The 20,806-nt window shown below is 42.1% G+C and overlaps 1 protein-coding gene across 1 annotated transcript in view; it reads left to right on the plus strand.

The window, feature by feature from the left end:
• The window catches only part of LOC112215232 (low-density lipoprotein receptor-related protein 1-like), a 253,940-nt gene that overhangs the window by 80,312 nt on the left and 152,822 nt on the right, over positions 1 to 20,806 (plus strand). The window contains exon 3 of the mRNA XM_042299627.1: positions 13,999 to 14,133. Coding sequence (XP_042155561.1) covers positions 13,999 to 14,133 — 135 coding nt within the window. The remainder of the gene's footprint in view (positions 1 to 13,998; positions 14,134 to 20,806) is intronic.

The raw sequence follows: 20,806 nt of genomic DNA on the forward strand, positions 1-20,806 counted from the left end.
CCTAACCCATCTGGACAAGAGGAATACCTATGTGAGAATGCTGTTCATCGACTACAGCTCGGCATTTAACACCATAGTACCCTCCAAACTCGTCATCAAGCTTGAGACCCTGGGTCTCGACCCCGCCCTGTGCAACTGGGTACTGGACTTCCTGACGAGCCGCCCCCAGGTGGTGAGGGTAGGCAACAACATCTCCACCCCGCTGATCCTCAACACTGGGGCCCCACAAGGATGCGTTCTGAGCCCTCTCCTGTACTCCCTGTTCACCCACGACTGCGTGGCCACGCACGCCTCAACTCAATCATCAAGTTTACGACGACACAACAGTGGTAGGCTTGATTACCAACAACGACAAGACGGCCTACAGGGAGGAGGTGAGGGCCCTCGGAGTGTGGTGTCAGGAAAATAACCTCACACTCAACGTCAACAAAACTAAGGAGATGATTGTGGACTTCAGGAAACAGCAGAGGGAACACCCCCCTATCCACATCGATGGAACAGTAGTGGAGAGGGTAGCAAGTTTTAAGTTCCTCGGCATACACATCACAGACAAACTGAATTGGTCCACCCACACAGACAGCATCGTGAAGAAGGCGCAGCAGCGCCTCTTCAACCTCAGGAGGCTGAAGAAATTCGAGAGCATCCTGGCGGGCTGTATCACCGCCTGGTACGGCAACTGCTCCGCCCACAACCGTAAGGCTCTCCAGAGGGTAGTGAGGTCTGCACAACGCATCACCGGGGGCAAACTACCTGCCCTCCAGGACACCTACACCACCCGATGTTACAGGAAGGCCATAAAGATCATCAAGGACAACAACCACCCGAGCCACTGCCTGTTCACCCCGCTATCATCCAGAAGGCGAGGTCAGTACAGGTGCATCAAAGCTGGGACCGAGAGACTGAAAAACAGCTTCTATCTCAAGGCCATCAGACTGTTAAACAGCCACCACTAACATTGAGTGGCTGCTGCCAACACACTGACTCAACTCCAGCCACTTTAATAATGGAAATTGATGGGAAATGATGTAAAATATATCACTAGCCACTTAAACAATGCTACCTAATATAATGTTTACATACCCTACATTATTCATCTCATATGTATACGTATATACTGTACTCTATATCATCTACTGCATCTTTATGTAATACATGTATCACTAGCCACTTTAACTATGCCACTTTGTTTACATAATCTTCTCAAATATATATACTGTACTCGATACCATCTACCATATCTTGCCTATGCCGCTCTGTACCATTACTCATTCATATATCTTTATGTACATATTCTTTATCCCCCTACACTTGTGTGTATAAGACAGTAGTTTTGGAATTGTTAGTTTGATTACTTGTTGGTTATTACTGCATTGTCGGAACTAAGAAGCACAAGCATTTCGCTACACTCGCATTAACATCTGCTAACCATGTGTATGTGACAAATAAAATTGGATTTGATTTGATTTGAAATAGACTACATTTCTTCATATCATGTTTCTTTAGACAAATAATGGATTTATTGTGAAGGTGTAGGCTATATTAAATTGATTTATTAGACTTTTAAAAATGGCTTGTAGGCTACGTGTATGTGTGGAAGCCAGGAGATGCTAAATGTGTTTATGTTAATTAACGATCAATTACCATGAGACCGAAAGGTATTTGCTTTACAATCACTGGCTGATGAAATTTCGTGACCGCCTCAGCCCTAGTTGTACTTGACTTCACCACAATAAAATAACACATTAAGATACTTCAAGTATTCTTATGAAATCCAAACCTTGTAAAATACTCCCAACACTAATGTTTTTCTCTTCGCCTGTGCAGGAGGTAAATCTCTCTCTCTCTCTCTCTCTCTCTCTCTCTCACACACACGCACACACACAGTGCATGGTACTGACCACATCAATGGCCGATCAAGTGGTGTTACAGCTGTGGGTATTGCTGGGTCGTCAGTGTCACTGTAAAGTGTATGATAGTGCCCATATTCTCTCTCTCTCTCTCTCTCATAGTTTGTCTAAAATGGGTCATCAGCTGTGAATAGAGAGAGAAAACAAGTTAGAGAGAAAAGGAGTGAGAGATAAGGGGGAGGATGAGGAGACAAACCGTTTGCTTTGCAGCGTGGGTTGAGAGAGAGAGGCAACAGCGGCTGTAGAGAGACATGGACCAGTCTTTGGCAACCTAAATGCCAGAACCGGACAAGAACCTGACACCCTCAGCACACAGGGGGACAGACACCTGCCTGGAGGTGACAGCATTCCCTCCCCCATATGCCCCCCTAGGCACAACTATAACAACATAACCAACAAAAACGGGTCACAACATAGTCAATGGTAGGCTTCGAGGAGACTCCTAAGGTAGATACACCTATAGCTCATCCCTTGGCAGTAGTACTGTAGACTACTTTATCACTGACCTCAATCCAGAGTCTTTCAGAGTGTTCACAGTCAGCCCACTGACACCTCTATCAGATCACAGCAAAATCACAGTCTACATGAACAGAGCAATACTCAATCATGAGGCATCAAAGCCAAAGGAACTGAGTAATATTAAGAAATGCTATAATTGGAAGGAATGTAGTGTGGAAACCTACCAAAAAACAATTAGGCAACAACACATTCAATCCCATTTAGACAACTTCCTGGACAAAACGTTCCACTGATAAAGAATTCAAAAACCTAAGAAAGAAATTGAGAAACCTGTCCAACCAAAAACATAGAGACCCAGTAAACCTGAGCCTACACCTTCACTATGGTGAATCACTAAAACAATACAGAAACACACAACGGAAAAAGAAGGAACAGCACATAAGAAATCAGCTCAATGTAATGGAAGAATCCATAGACTCTAACCACTTCGGAGAAAATTGGGAAACACTAAACAAACAACAACATGAAACATTATCTATCGAAAATAGAGATGTATGGGTGTGACGACCCTCCCACTCTGTCTGCCGTATTATGTCTTTGTTCTTGTTTCCGTATTAGGATGCCGGTGGGCGGAGTTGAGAGGGTCGTCAGCTTCATGGGAAACACCTGGGCCAGGTGTCTCCCAGGATAAATAGACCTCTTCCACATTCATGGAAGAGACTCTCTCCATGCAGACACCTTTGTAGATTGTGTTGTGGTTCTTGGTGGCCTTTTGTTTGTTTGCTTTGGCACCTTTCAACACCCTGCATTATCACATTCATGCATGCAAAACACTCACTTACACTACTGATTACTGATTACACACATCATTGTATATTTTCCTTAGTTGCTTTAGTTAATAAAGATATATTTTTGTTACTCCTTATCTCCATGTTGTCTCCCTTTGTTACGGGCTTTGAGCCGGTTCGTGACAATGGGTAAACCACTTCTCCAATCTTTTTGGCTCTATAACAAAGAACAAACAACAAAAACATATACATGATCAAATACACATCTTAGAATCAACTATTAAATACTACCAGAACCCACTGGATTCTCCAATTACTTTGAAGGAACTACAGGACAAAATAAAAACCCTCCAACTATCATGCCCTGATCTGTTTCACCTGTCTTTGTGTCTCCACCCCCCTCCAGGTGTCACCCATCTTCCCCATTATCCCCTGTGTATTTATACCTGTGTTCTCTGTTTGCCTTAGTTTCTCAAATGATTGCCTCGCCTGGTTCACCAACTACTTCTCTGATAGAGTTCAGTGTGTCAAATCGGAGGGTCTGCCGTCCGGACCTCTGGCAGTCTCTATGGGGGTGCCACAGGGTTCAATTCTTGGACCGACTCTCTTCTCTGTATACATCAATGAGGTCGCTCTTGCTGCTGGTGAGTCTCTGATCCACCTCTACGCAGACGACACCATTCTGTATACTTCTGGCCCTTCTTTGGACACTGTGTTAACAACCCTCCAGGCAAGCTTCAATGCCATACAACTCTCCTTCCGTGGCCTCCAATTGCTCTTAAATACAAGTAAAACTAAATGCATGCTCTTCAACCGATCGCTACCTGCACCTGCGCGCCTGTCCAACATCACTACTCTGGACAGTTCTGACTTAGAATACGTGGACAACTACAAATACTTAGGTGTCAAGTTAGACTGTAAACTCTCCTTCCAGACCCATATCAAACATCTCCAATCCAAAGTTAAATCTAGAATTGGCTTCCTATTTCGCAACAAAGCATCCTTCACTCATGCTGCCAAACATACCCTTGTAAAACTGACCATCCTACCAATCCTCGACTTTGGCGATGTCATTTACAAAATAGCCTCCAATACCCTACTCAACAAATTGGATGCAGTCTATCACAGTGCATTCCGTTTTGTCACCAAAGCCCCATATACTACCCACCATTGCGACCTGTACGCTCTCGTTGGCTGGCCCTCGCTTCATACTCGTCGCCAAACCCACTGGCTCCATGTCATCTACAAGACCCTGCTAGGTAAAGTCCCCCCTTATCTCGGCTCGCTGGTCACCATAGCATCTCCCACCTGTAGCACACGCTCCAGCAGGTATATCTCTCTAGTCACCCCCAAAACCAATTCTTTCTTTGGCCGCCTCTCCTTACAGTTCTCTGCTGCCAATGACTGGAACGAACTACAAAAATCTCTGAAACTGCAAACACTTATCTCCCTCACTAGCTTTAAGCGCCAACTGTCAGAGCAGCTCACAGATTACTGCACCTGTACATAGCCCACCTATAATTTAGCCCAAACAACTACCTCTTTCCCTACTGTATTTAATTAATTAATTAATTTTGCTCCTTTGCACCCCATTATTTTTATTTCTACTTTGCACATTCTTCCATTGCAAATCTACCATTCCAGTGTTTTACTTGGTATATTGTATTTACTTTGCCACCATGGCCTTTTTTTGCCTTTACCTCCCTTATCTCACCTCATTTGCTCACATCGTATATAGACTTGTTTGTACTGTATTATTGACTGTATGTTTGTTTTACTCCATGTGTAACTCTGTGTCGTTGTATGTGTCGAACTGCTTTGCTTTATCTTGGCCAGGCAATTGTAAATGAGAACTTGTTCTCAACTTGCCTACCTGGTTAAATAAATAAAGGTCTGTTGCCAGTGCGTTTTGTTCCTTAAACCTACCAGCGTTTTTACCCTTGCTCCTGCCCTGTCTATATTCCTGTTTTGTCCTTTCTGTCTGCCCTGACCGTGAGCCTACCTGCCGTCCTGTACCTTTTCCCTCTACTCGATTGCCGAGCTCTGCCTGCCGTGACCCTGAGCCTACCTGCCGTCCTGTACCTTTTCCCTCTACTCTTGATTGCCGACCTCTGCCTGCCCTGACCCTGAGCCTGCCTGCCGTCCAGTACCTTTGCCTGTCCGTGTTCTAATTAATAAACGTTGTTTTACTTCGACATTGTCTACACCTGGGTCTTACAGTGCCTTGCAAAAGTATTCAACACCCTTTTTTCCTATTTTGATGCATTACAACCTGTAATTTAAATATATTTTTATTTGAATTTCATGTAATGGACATACACAAAATAGTCCAAATTGATGAAGTGTACTAAAAATAAAAAACTTAAATAAAAAACAGAAAAGTGGTGTGTGCATTTTGTATTCACCCCCTTTGCTATGAAGCCCCTAAATAAGAGCTGGTGCAACCTATTACCTTCAGAAGTCAATAAAATGCAAATTAATTACTTAAAAATAATACAATGTGATTCTTGATTTTTGTTTTAGATTCCGTCTCTCACAGTTGAAGTGTACCTATGATAAAAATTACAGACCTCTACATGCTTTGTAAGTAGGAAAACCTGCAAAATCGGTAGTGTATCAAATACAGTGCCTTGCGAAAGTATTCGGCCTCCTTGAACTTTGCGACCTTTTGCCACATTTCAGGCTTCAAACATAAAGATATAAAACTGTATTTTTTTGTGAAGAATCAACAAGTGGGACACAATCATGAAGTGGAACGACATTTATTGGATATTTCAAACTTTTTTAACAAATCAAAAACTGTAAAAATTGGGCGTGCAAAATGACCGTGACACTATAATAAGAACTGTGCTGACACAAGCAACTAACATAGACAATCACCCACAACACACAATGACAAAACAGGCTACCTAAATATGGTTCCCAATCAGAGACAACGACTAACACCTGCCTCTGATTGAGAACCATATCAGGCCAAACACAGAAACAGACAAACTAGACATCCAACATAGAATGTCCACTCAGATCACACCCTGACCAAACAAAACATAGAAACATACAAAGCAAACTATGGTCAGGGTGTGACAGTGAGAGTAATGTTTACTGTTCATTTTGATTGTTTATTTAACTTTTGTTTATTATCTACTTCACTTGCTTTGGCAATGTTAACATATGTTTCCCATGCCAATAAACCCCATTGAATTGAATTGAATTGAGAGAGCTAGAGAGTGAGAGAGAGGCAGAGAGAGGCAGAGAGAGATGGAGAGTGGGAGAGGAATTCTGCTGTCATCAGTCTCTTAGTTCTGGTCGACATAGATGAGGAATCGTTGTTTTTCCTGGAGAGGAGGAAAAAGAGAGACTACTTGGTATTCTGTTGCTGGCTGTAATGGACAATATTTCTTTGTCACTGTTTTCCTTTCTGTTTCTCTTTCTTCGGCATGTGTCAGGTTTTTTGTCTAGCTGGCAGAAAGGGTTCCTGTCTGAAATGTAGTTATTTGTTCAGTGATTTTTCCTGCACACAGAACTTTGGTCCCATACAACAAGTGTTTATTGAAGTTCGTTGTTAGGGATATGGTTTGAATTCTAACTTACTGTGTACATGTGTGTGAGCTTGTGGGAACAGGTGCGTTGACGTGTATTTTCTATTGAAGTGCAGAGAATACGTCAAATCTTCAATGCCTTGCAGCCTAGCTAGGACACCTAAGATCCCCACAGCCCCATGGCAACACAAAGACCTGTTATGCAATACACTGAGCTATTCTCTAGGGTCTCCTGTTTTAAGTCTGGACAAATGAAGCACAAACACATCTTTATGGCCAGCTACCTGCCTCTTCCCTGCTCTACTGGCTCAACACCCTGCCATCAGTCCACTACTTATCACAGCCCAGCCAATGAATGTTTAGGCCACAGCCTGGCAGGACAGATAACACTGAACACTTCCCTATATCAGAGAATAGAGGAGATTAGATAGAAACCATCTAAGGCTGAGCGGCCGGTATTCTGATTTGCCCTTTAAAGACAATTTTTTTCTTGTGAAAACATTTGAAAATGTCTCTGGGGCTGTGAAAATTCATCCCTCACACTCACAGGCTGTTGTTCAGGTGTGATCATAAAAAAATCACACTTTTTTAAATGTCACTGATTAGTTTGTGTCTGGATATTTAGGATGTGTTCTGGTGATATGCTGATATTTGTATGTGCAGTCAAGTCACAAATACACTATACAATTCAAGATAGGGTATGTCCTAAAATAATAATTATTCATCTTTCTATTCATAGTATTTATAAATAGATAAAAGACAGGATTAGAAGAAAGCATCGTTATTGAATGAATACTTCTTCAAATACAGTTGATGTCGGAAGTTTACAGGTTGGAGTCATTAAAACTCGTTTTTCAACCACTCCACAAATTTCTTGTTTTAACAAACTATAGTTTTGGCAAGTCGGTTAGGACATCTACTTTGTGCATGACACAGGTAATTTTTCCAATAATTGTTAGAGACAGATTATTTCACTTATAATTCACTGTATCACAAATCCAGTGGGTCAGAAGTTTACATACACTAAGTTGACTGTGCCTTTAAACAGCTTGGAAAATTTCATGGCTTTAGAAGCTTCTGATAGGCTAATTGACATCATTTGAGTCAATTGGATGTGTACCTGTGGATGTATTTCAAGGCCTACCTTCAAACTCAGTGCCTCTTTGCTTGACATCATGGGAAAATCAAAAGAAATCAGCCAAGACCTCAGAAAAACATTTTAGGCCTCCACAAGTCTGGTTCATCCTTGGGAGCAATTTCCAAACGCCTGAAGGTACCATGTTCATCTGTACAAACAATAGTATGCAAGTATAAACACCATGGGACCACGCAGCCGTCATACAGCTCAGGAAGGAGACGCGATCTGTCTCCTAGAGATGAACGTACTTTGGTGCGAAAAGTGCAAATCAATCCTAGAACAACAGCACAGGACCTTGTGAAAATGCTGGAGGAAACAGGTACAGAGTATCTATATCCACAGTAAAACGAGTCCTTTATCGACATAACTTGAAAGGCCGCTCAGCAAGGAAAAAGCCACTGCTCCAAAACTGCCATGGGGACAAAGATCGTACTTTTTGGAGAAATGTCCTTTGGTCTGAGGAAACAAAAATAGAACTGTTTGGCCATAATGACCATCATTATGTTTGGAGGAAAAAGGGAGAGGCTTGCAAGCTGACGAACACCATCCCAACTGTGAAGCACGGGGGTGGCAGCATCATGTTGTGGGGGTGCTTTGCTGCCTGAGGGACTGGTGCACTTCACAAAATAGATGGCATCATGAAAAAAAAAGTATGTGGATATATTGAAGCAACATCTCAAGACATCAGTCAGGAAGTTAAAGCTTGGTCGCAAATTGGTCTTCCAAATGGACATTGACCCCAAGCATACTTCCAAAGTTGTGGCAAAATGGCTTAAGGACAACAAAGTCAAGGTATTGGAGTGGCCATCACAAAGCCCTGACCTCAATCCTATAGAACATTTGTGGGCAGAACTGAAAAAGCATGTGCGAGCAAGGAGGCCTAGAAATCTGTCTGTTACACCAGCTCTGTCAGGAGGAATGGGCCAAAATTCACCCAACTTATTGTGGGAAGCTTGTGGAAGGCTACCCAAAATGTTTGACCCAAGTTAAACAATTTAAAGGCAATGCTACCAAATACTAATTGAGTGTATGTAAACTTCTGACCCACTGGGAATGTGATGAAAGAAATAAAAGCTGAAATACATAATTCTCTCTACTATTATTCTGACATTTCACATTCTTAAAATAAAGGGGTGATCCTAACTTACCTAAGACAGGGAATTTTTACTATGATTAAATGTCAGGAATTGTGAAAAACTTGGCTAAGGTGTATGTAAACTTCCGACTTCAACTGTATAAGGAACTGAAACACAAAAGTACTCAAAACCCCGGAATTCGGTAGGAATCAACATGGTAGTGATAAAAACACAGCAAACAGAGGACAGAAGGCACAGTGTCACTGATCCTCCCGGTACTGCTGCTCATTCTGTTCACCAGCTCCGGAGGTCTACATCACCAGCCTTCTAGGCATCACTGAACTGGATCATTACCACCAACCCCGGACTGTCTTGTCTCCTTACGCACACCTGGTTCCCATTCCCCCTGATTAGTATGTGTATATATGTGCCCTCTGTTTCCCCTTGTCCTTGGCGGTTGTTGTTCCATGTCTGTTGGTCTTGTGAGTGCCTGTGCTCTGTTGTTTCGGCTTTGATACTATGCATTAATTATGCTTTTGTTAATACGGGTCTCATCCTGTGTAATTGTTATTGCCGTTCTCCTCCCGTGTATTTATTAGAGGTTTACACCTTGCTCTTTGTTTGGGTTTACAGCCCTGTGTTATATTTGACCTGTTTGTTTTGGGCTTTGTCCCCGTCATGTTCATGACATGCGCTATCTTGGTTGAAGTAATAAAAACACATATTTCGTATTCCTGCACCTGTTTCCTATCATTTATACAACATGACACACAGTATGTGGGTATTTGTGGGTGTATTGTGATGGTAGGTGCGGTGTGTGTTTTTGTGTTTGAAAAAGACTGGAGTTAAGTGAGTGAAAAAAGAAAGTGGTTGCAAATGCCAGAGCTCGTGTGTGTGTGTGTGTGTGTGTCTGTAAGCAGGAGTATTACATTTTGTGAAGATATGGGATATACACTTTAAAATAGATTATACATATAGTTTATTTATTTATTGTCTTATCATGATGGTCTGCATGATGGAGCGGTCCCCAACCCTATTCACTAGACACCCACCTGAGAGATCCACACACTAAGGAGAAATCCTTATTTGTTTTATAGGCCTACTGAAAGTAGCTTATATGCAGCCAAGACAGAAAGATACATGCTGTCAAAGACTCACTAAAGCAGCACTGTCTCCTCAAGATTCTGAGCCTGCCTGTCAGGGTTGGTCCAACTAAGCCAAATCCCCCACATGGGTGAGCAAAACATACAAGGAATTTTTCAAAGCTGCTAATGTGAACCTTGATGACCTTGTACCTAGCCAGAGCGGATTTCAGTGAGGTGCCCCCACCCAGGTAGTGGCAGTGCTGGCAACACTAGCTGCAGTAACCCATGGGGAGGGGATCACACTCAGACATTCAGAAAGGGGGCCTATTCTTAGGGGGGTGTATCTGAGCGCCATCAGCAAGGACTTGACATTGGTTAGTCAAATCTCCCCATTCTTGCTAAATTTTGCATGCCTTCTCAAACAGCTACAACTGTATATGCATTCACACATCAAGTCTTCTCTTGAGTTGGGCCTGGGGATGGAAAAATTGTTGAAAATCTGTGAAAATATTAAGTTCTGCTTTTCTGATGTATCAACTACTTATGTCGTGCAATAAAATGCAATGAATTACTTAAAAATCATACAATTTGATTTTCTGGATTTTTGTTTTAGATTCCGTCTCTCACAGTTGAAGTGTACTTATGATAAAAATTACAGACCTCTACATGCTTTGTAAGTAGGAAAACCTGCAGAATCGGCAGTGTATCAAATACTTGTTCACCCCACTGTACATGGCTGAGACTCATTCAAGCTAGTCATCTTGACTACTTTTTTATGTCATTCTCGCGGGCACCAAAAGTTTAAAAAGTGTTGATAGGGATCAGAATGAGGTCGTACCATCAAATAATTGGCATATACATTACTCTTGGAAATGTAATCAAAGCCTATTGGATGACAACTTGTTTTTAAGCAGGACAGAATCTTTTATAACTGACTTTTTCTGACGTAATAAAGGTACTGCAGATCCCCTTATTATATGGGCCACTTTTAAATGTGTTCCTAGAGGCCATGTAATTCAATACTCATCTTTAAAACAAAAGCAATTTAAGTCAAAAGGAGTCATATAAAGAATGGAAATAGAGGGACTAGCAGTAGAAATAGATGGCAATAAAAACAGTACGTTAGAGTCACAGAATATGTTAGAGGAAAATCAAAAAGAAATGGTGGATCTTATTCAAGAAAGATCCAGTGTAATGTATTATAACAAAATAAAGCGAACTGGATGGAATATGGGGAAAATGCACAAAATATTTTTTAAATATTCAACATAGAAATGCTACAAAAATGTATTTACTAAAACTTGTTACAAATGACAGAGTCACCCATGATTCATCAAACTATATTTTGAAAGAGGAAGCAAAGTACTTTAAGCATTTGTTTTCATTTCAGTCTCCTCCATCTCCACTTATCCAAGTTAATTGTAAGGATTTTTTAAATAATGTAAAATTAACAGCTGTACAGAAAGGCCAAATTACAGAGGAGGAACTTCTTGATGCAATTAAAGCCTTTAATACGGGGAAACTTCAGGGCTGAATGACATACCAGTGGAAGTATACCAAACCTTTATTGATATACTCAGAGGACCATTATTAGCATGCTTTAACCACTCCTATGTAAATGGTAGATTAGCAGATACTCAACAAGAAGTTCTGGTGTCATTATTACTGAAACATGACCCAAATGGAAAATATAAAGATCCAGTCCATAAAAAAATTGGAAGCCCCTTACACTTCAGTCTTGTGATGCAAAAATTCTAGCAAAATGCAGAGCGCATAGAATTAAAAAGGTATTGTTGGATATTATTCTTCCTATTCAGACAGGTTTTTTACATGGATGATACATTGGAGATAATATAAGACAAGAACTGGAAACAATAGAACTCAACGAAAAATCTGGGAACCCAGGCCTGGTATTCATAGCTGACTTTGAAAAGTATTTTGATAAAGTTCGACTGGAATGTATATACAAGTGCCTGGAATATTTAAATTAAATCATGGAGAATCTCTTTTACAGTGGGTTAAAGTTATGTATAGTAACCCCAGGTGTAAAATAGTAAATAATGGCTACTTCTCAGAAAGTATTAAACTGTCAAGAGGAGTAAAACAAAGTTGTCCACTATCGCCATATCTATTTATTATGACCATTTATTATGGCCACAGATCCAACAGTAACAACCTAGAAATCCAGGGCTTAAAAATAAAGGTGTCATTGTACGCTGATGATGAATGTTTTCTCTGTATTACAAACACATTTTGATAAGTGTACTATATTGGATCACAAACATTTTTTACTTTTACATTATCGTGTAGTTTAACCAATAAAATTATCTGAAGGTGAAGTGGACATACTCCATATTCATATCCCGAAAGAAAGAAATGTTTTCACTACAATACATTTAAATAGAAAGTTAGCAAGAATAGATAAGATCTTGCTATGGAAAGGAAAATAACTGTCTATTTGGGGAAAAAATCACCGTGATTAACTCTTTACTCATATCCTAGTTTACCTATTTGCTTATGGCCTTGCAAAAAAAATGACATTTTATTTGGAATGGCAAACCAAGCAACAATTAAACTGACCTATTTATGTAATGAATTTGGAGGGCAGAAATGATTAAATATTAAAGCATTATACCTCTCACTAAAGGCTTCAGTCATACAAATATTATACTTAAATCCGAACTGGTTTTCTAGCAGATTAGTAAGAATGTCTCAACCCAAGTTCAAGAATGGCCTTTTCCCCTTTATTCCCTTTTACAACCTTTCAATCTACTTGAAAATGAAATTATCTCCCAAGTATCGCTATTTGTCAAACAAGCCATAGAAAGTTGGTTGCAATTTCAGTTTAATCCATCAGAAAAGACACTACAAATATTACAAAAAATATCATGGTTAAACTCAAATATACTAATGACAAAAAAAATTTAATTAATTAAAAACGGTATAATCTTTGTAAATGATATCGTAAATAGGACTGGTGGAGATATGTCACACATGCAGCTAACACAAATGGAAATGTCTGCTCTACCCAAAATTACAACCAACTAATTGCAGCATTACCACAAAAAATGGAAGTGGAAGGAGGAGAAAGTAATGAACTTGTCTGTCGGCTCTGCATTAAAGACCATAATTGGCTAAATAAAATGTGCATAAATAAAAAGTATACCGGTGTCATTTAAGGACCAAAAATGTACAGCCGTGCCATATAGATTGCAAGATAGTTGGGAAGAGATTTTTGACGTACCGATTCCATGGCACATGGTTTATGAACTGATACACTAAACGCTGGATTCAACATGAGTTTTTCTATTTAAATTACTATACAAAATTCTTGCAACCAGTAGAATGATATTTACATATGGGGGATACAACTATCCCAGCTCTGCAGATTTTGTTGCGAAGAAACAGAATCATTAGATAATTTGTTTTGGTACTGTCTACATGTAGTTTGTTTTTGGTCACAGGTTCAGGAATGGCTGAAGAATTGCAACATTTACCTGGAGCTAAGTCTGTAAATAGCACTGCTGTGTGATTTAAAAAGTCCTAATCAATCAATAACATAATAACACTCTTAGCACAAATGTTTATCTTTAATTTACAATATGTACAATGTAAGAGAATAGAAAGTATCAGAACTTTTGTGAAACATCCCCGCACAGTTGAAAAATGTATGGCAAATAGAAATCAAAACTGGATGGTGTTCAGAGATAGATGGGCAGGGTTAGGTGGAGCTGAAAGATGGGACTATAGACAAACAAAATATAACTGTTGTGTTGTTGTCCATCAGTTTACTCCAAAAAGGGCAGGGATGGTAGGTTTAGGGGAAAATAATAAAGGGAAATATATTTACAAAAAAATATAGGGGGGATTGGAAATGATGCAGACAATTACAATGATGGAAACCACAATCTATCTGCAATATTAAAGCAACCATTTTTTTTACAATGGTTACTAGTTTCTGTGGTATCATTTGATCTCTGACTGTAATATCTGTATTGTGTTGCAGGTCCACACAGAGTGTCCCTGTGTCCGGCCAATGAGTTTGAGTGTCTGGGGTCAGACATGTGTATCCACATGAGCAGACTGTGTGATGGGAGCCCTGACTGCACTGATGGCTGGGATGAGGGGCCACACTGCAGAGGTAACACACACAGAGATATACACACACACACACACACACACACACACACACACGCACACACACACACACACACAGTAAATCAGCAAGTCCCCTTTGTAGCTATAGAATCTGTACAGGCACAGCTCGGGCAACTTTTTTCTTGGGTCCTTCCTATTTCTTAGTTCCTGGGCCAGCTAATCCTGCTTACAGCCAGCCAGTGACTCGGCTCCTCTTTTGTCTGGTTCCACAATGAGACACCATGGACTCAATAGCTGTTGAAATGACACCCTATTCTCTATATAGTGCAGTGCTTTCGGCCAGGAAATCGGACATAGTTATATCAGACACCGCCAATATGTCCCCTCTGTGTGGCTCTGTTCTTTTGTCTTGTTCCACTATGGGAAGCTATAGACTCAATATGTCTTCCTCTCTGTGACTCAAATTAATATTAGGGATTGGATTTGATGATGAGATTCTCCTCCTATCCGGCCGGCATGGCTGTCTGGGTAAATGCTCTGCTCTGCCTGCCAGAGACGTGGAAGGGGCCTCTGAGCCTCACATTCTCTAGGGCCTGATTGATAAATGAATTACTTTTTCTTGGAGAGGAGAGAGAAGAGGAGCCATTGTGATAATGGAGGCCATCTCATTAGAGCAGTTGATGGAGGAAGACAATGTTTATTGGACAGAGAATAGATTACAGTTTGGGTGGAACTGTGGAGACAAAGGGAGAGAGCATGTATAGAACAGAACCAGGCTAACTGGACATTTCTCTCATGGCAAAAGGCAATGTTGTGTTCATACAGGATTCATACAGCTGATATTGAGTGTGTGAGCTGTACTGATATTAGTCCAGCTCATATTTGATGTTTTGGTGTATGTTAAATTGGGACATGTTTGTTGGTTTGGGTGCATTCCCCTACAAAAAATATTGATGCCAAATAACCTTTTGAGTTCCCCTTTATGAAAACAAAAGTTCTACAACAGAACAGGGCCTGGAAAAAGACCAGTACACATTAGAACTGCCAAGTGCACAAACAGTCCTCTGTCATATACATACTTAGAAAGATATGGTCTATCTTTCTTTTTCAAATATTATTTTTAAGTTCACTTGTTTTATGTGTGTATCATTTTGTTTATGAGGGTCATATTAAGTAATGGTGTGAAAGGATAAGAGTGAAAGTGACCATTGTTGTCTGAAGTGTCAGATTCCCTTACTGCAATCTGTGGAACTTCCCTGTCCTGCGCAATGTTCCGCCGATGATGTCATTTAGGCATGACACGTACCACCTGTCCCCGGTGAGCACACTGGTCCAGCTTTCCCTATGGCTGGAGTAAACAAACAAACACACACACAGACACAGCAGTGGCAGTGTGTTTGCCGGAACTTTCTACTGTCACAGTGTTTGTGTGTGAGCCCCCTGTTTTACGGAAAGCTCACCATTTCACAAGCATCCCAATGTTTGCTTGATCTAACTGATGGGTTGTGCAGGCCAAGCGTTCTCTGGCCTGGTGCTTATGTCTCAAAGCACACTTTGTCATCCGCTTTGTCCAAGTAATTATCCACAAGTTGCTGACGAGGGGAGTGAGGCAGGCAAGGTAGGAGGCAGGCAGGGTTGTATTTTATCGCAGTACAATACACGTTAACATGGTGGAGCTAGGTGTGGGAGGTGAGGCGTGGAATGGTTATATTATAGTGTGTGATAGCCATATTTTAGCCAGGTTTTGTCCTGCTTATGTGTTACTGGGCATCTGAGGCTGGTGCCACTGGACTGGTCATATCTCTGCAGATGTAGCCCTTTACAAATGGAAGATTTGGGCACTGATAACTGCCTAAATTGGAAAGCAGTGGCTGTGCAGTAGCATGCTATACATCACAGCTCTGTATGGGTTTTGAGCCCCACACGGGACCAGTAGTTGCCCCATCCTTCCCGTTAATTGGGCAAATTTTGCAATTTTTTTTGTCAACTGACTGAGGGAAATGCTGTAGGTGTATATACCCCACATTTTCCAGGAGTATTCCTATCGTGTTACTGAATGTAGAGTATCCGGGGGGTTCAGGTTTTGTTATCAACAAATGTGGCAAAGTACAGTGAATGTAAAATGCACATAAAATCAACAGTGTAATGTTTGGATTCAGTCTACTGTCAGGTGAACTGTTGTGTCCTCAACTGTGGTCTGATGATTTCCCCAAAATCTCCAAACTGTTCCCTTTCAAATGCTACCATGCTTATGCATATGCTTTTCATATTTCTTCTGAAATAAGCATTTCAATTTGGCCCTATCAATATAGACCATCTTCCTACGAGGGTAAAGCTGATGTAGACTGTGTGTGCCGGGTGTGACGTGTCCTTCCCACTATCTATGCTGCTAATATTTATTGTGCTTATTACCGTTCTAATATTCCTAATGATTTGTACACTCAGTGTAGTATTGTCATTTGCCACTGAAAAATAGCTGTTTGACGAATATTTGAGTCCCTGTTTTTGTTGAGGAAATGAACACTGGACCAGACAGAGACAGAGACAGAAAGAGGAGAGGTGAGGGTTAGGAATGTCTCAACCCAGGACCTGGACATTGATAAAAGGAGAGGTAGACATGGCAGCTTCCTCACTGGTAAGTAACAAATGCCCAGTGACTGACTGGATCCTAGTTAGTCTGATAGTGTCGTCTCTATCGTTCACTTGGCCAGCCAGTCAGCCAGTCAGCCAGTCATCCAGTCAGTCAGCCAGTCAGTATTCAGTATATACTGTAGATTGATGTAACTAGGAATAATCTGTTGTTGGGAAAGACTCTTAGAAGTCATGAAGGTTGTGAAGTAGTATGGAGGGGATACTGAGTTTTTAAACCTTGTCCTGTCCCTGTTTGTCCTTATCATCTCTTTCACCCCACCTAGTTCACCCCACCTAGTTCACCCCAACTAGTTCACCCCAACTAGTTCACCCCACCTAGTTCACCCCACCTAGTTCACCCAACCTAAATATTGATCAGAGAGACCCTGGGACTGTCTGTCTGTCTGTCTGTCTGTCTGTCTGTCTGTCTGTCTGTCTGTCTGTCTGTCTGTCTGTCTGTCTGTCTGTCTGTCTGTCTTGTCTGTCTGTCTGTCTGTGAAGGAAAACAACAAACTTTTATACTTTTCCTCCTCTCTGCCTCCTTATCTGCTCTTGGATAGACTCCAAGAACACTCAGCATCACTCACCGCATTTGTGTGTGTTTGTGTGTGTGTGACATGCTTGTTGAACACTCAAGGCAGCAGTGTGACATGTGTTTTCTCAGGTAATTAACCCTGGTTAAATGGCTGAATGAATACTACTGTTGAGGACTTTTTTTCCCCTGTTGGTGCTTTGACTTTGTAACACTCCATGGCCTGTGACAAAATATGTATATTGGCTGCAGTTTACTGCAAATCGAAGTAATATAAGTAATTATATTTCAATGGTATTCTGCTCTCATCTCTCTGTGGCACTGTGGGGCACAACAAACATAATTATAATTCTATGGACGCAACCACAGAATAGAATGGCATCTGAAGTCAAAATGTGTCCTTATGCATATTCCCTTTCTGACTCATTCCCTTGAGTGTGTTGTGCTTTGAAACCCACAGTCAGAAACCTAGGTTTAGATTAGAGACGGGCTGAAATTGAAATTGGTGTTCTTCGGGCAATATCCACTTATTGCTGTGCTGATTGTGATTGTTGAAACTAGAGGCTCAGGGCTAGAGAAAGGTGAGATGTTGGCCTGATGTAGGCTTGGAGGGGCAGCACCCTGGCTAGCGTTGGCACTGTGTGTCTTTATGTGTGTCTCAGTGAATGGGTTTTATACAGGGCACACACACAGTGGGTTTCTTCCTCTCAGCGAGACCCCACAAAAGGGCCATTGTGGCCCGAGTGACACAGGCTTTACATAATGAGGACCCTTCAGTGGTCCAACCTCCTCTGCGCTCTCCTCTAGTCACCCTCAACGGTCGGTACGTAATGGTCTCCTTTCAGCATGGCTGGACAGGGCTGTGGATTGTGGTGTGGACATCCCTTCACTCTGACTGATAATATTCCACTCCCTGTGTGATGCTGTAGTGCCCTCCCATTATGATGTACTATTAAATGAGGTTGCACAGTCTGCTTTGGTGCAGTATGTTTAGTTATCTAGGAAATGGGACTTCACTGGACATGCCAGTAGGTATCCATGCTCTGCAAGCTTTGTGATGATGCTCAGATGGAGAGTTCATCTCACTTCCTTGTGTTGTGTCTGTGTGGTTATGTGTTTCTTGGCAGCTCTTTGTTGGTGTGCTGCAGTCCTCTCTCAGACAGAAAGAAAGACAGACAGGCTGTATGGCCACTTCTCTCATATCTGCCTTTTGATCTAGTAGGTAGGAAACTGTTGGCAGGCAGCATGCTGAAGACTGCAGCGTGAGGAGACTGCAGCGTGAGGAGACTGCAGTGTGGGGAGACTGCAACACGTGTTGTTGCCCTGTTATATATTAGCCTCTACTGTATGAGCGATTAGTCTGATATTACAGTGGGTAGAAGCCTCTAACTTTCTCTAGTCTAAATGATCCTTGCCTCAACTGTGCTAAAGTCTGTTACCACACTGTGTCCTGGTCTAGATATGGTGGGAGTCGGTGTTTATAAACAGTCATTCCAAAAGTGCAGGCCAAGGGCCGTAATCACTTTCATATGCAGAGCGAGGAGCTAGTAGGATGTCCCTCACTCCCGGCCAAAGGACATTGTGTCAGTGGAGGCCATCGATGGGAAGATAGCTCATGGATTAAGATAAGCATTTTCACAGCTGATCTGCAGACAGGCTATTAGTGTGTTGACTGGAGGAAGGAAGCTATTGCTTATGTTACAGGCTTTGTTTTTTTTCCCTCGATTTTGTTTTCTATTTGGAGGTTGGTTCAGTGCTATCCCGTATCCTTGGGACGTCCATACCCTAAACCCTAACCTTTACCCTTACCGTAACCGTTTTACATTTCAACGTCAATGGGGTATGGATGTCCCAAGGATCCCAGATAGCACAGACTATTCTGAATGGATTGGTATCATCCTCGTTGTTCAGGATGTGTTGCACCTGTTGTATTCGTTAGTCAGAAGGTGTTTCACCAATGATGTACAGTATATAACCTGGAAGCTTATAAGAAACCCCGCTATGCCCTCCGACAAACCATCAAACAGGCAAAGCGTCAATACAGGACTAAGATTGAATCGTACTACACCGGCCCCGACGCTCGTCGGATGTGGCAGGGCTTGCAAACTATTACAGACTACAAAGGGAAGCACAGTCACAAGCTGCCCAGTGACACGAGCCTACCAGACGAGCTAAATAACTTCTATGCTCGCTTCGAGGCAAGTAACACTGAAACATGCATGAGAGCATCAGCTGTTCCGGACGACTATGTGATCACGCTCTCCGCAGCCAATGTTAGTAAGACAGGTCAACATTCACAAGGCCACAGGGCCAGACGGATTACCAGGACATGTACTCTGAGCATGTGCTGACCAACTGGCAAGTGTCTTCACTGACATTTTCAACCTCTCCCTGTATGAGTCTGTAATACCAACATGTGTCAAGCAGACCACCATAATCCCTGTGCCCAAGAACACTAAGGTAATCTGCTCGTAGCACTCACGTATGTAGCCATGAAATGCTTTGAAAGGCTGGTCATGGCTCACATCAACACCATTATCCCAGAAACCCTAGACCCACTCCAATTTGCATACCACACCAACAGATCCACAGATGATGCAATCTCTATTGTACTCTACACTGCCCTTTCACACCTGCACAAATGGAACAGCTATGTGAGAATGCTATTCATTGACTACAGCTCAGCGTTCAACACCATAGTGCCCTCAAAGTTCATCACTAAGCTATGGACTATGGGACTAAATACCTCCCTCTGCAACTGGATCCTGGACTTCCTGACGGGCCGACCCCAGGTGGTAAGGGTAGGTAACAACACATGCGCCACGCTGATCCTCAACACGGTGGCCCCTCAGGGGTGCGTGCTCAGTCCCCTCCTTTACTCCCTCCCACTCATGACTGCACAACCAGGAATGACTCCAAGACCATCATTAAGTTTGCCGATGACACAACAGTGGTAGGCCTGATCACCGACAACAACGATGAGACAGCCTATAGGGAGGAGGTCAGAGACCTGACCATGTGGTGCAAGGACAACAACCTCTCCCTCAACGTGTTCAAGACAAAGGAGATTATTCTCAATCTACGGGGCTTTAGTAGAGCAGGTTGAGAGCTTCAAGTCCCTTGTGTTCCACATCACCAACAAACTAACATGGTCCAAGCACACCAAGACAGTCATGATGAAGGCATGACAAAACCTATTCCCCCTCAGGAGACTGAAAAGATTTGGCATGGGTCCTCAGATCCTCAAAAGGTTGCATGACTCCCTGGCATGGCAACTACAGAGGGTAGTGCGTACGGCCCAGTACATCACCGGGGCCAAGCTTCCTGCCATCCAGGACCTTAATACCAGATGGTGTCAGAGAAAGACCCTACAAATTGTCAAAGACTCCAGCCACCCTAGTCATAGACTGTTCTCTCTGCTATTTCACAGCAAGCGGTACCGGAGTGCCAAGTCTAGGTCCAAGAGGCTTCTAAACAGCTTCTACCCCCAAGCCATAAGACTCCTGAACAGCTAATCACATGGCTACCCAGACTATTTGCATTGCCCCCCCCC

Source organism: Oncorhynchus tshawytscha, linkage group LG16 (genome assembly GCF_018296145.1).
Source record: "Oncorhynchus tshawytscha isolate Ot180627B linkage group LG16, Otsh_v2.0, whole genome shotgun sequence".
Classification (NCBI taxonomy): domain Eukaryota; kingdom Metazoa; phylum Chordata; class Actinopteri; order Salmoniformes; family Salmonidae; genus Oncorhynchus; species Oncorhynchus tshawytscha.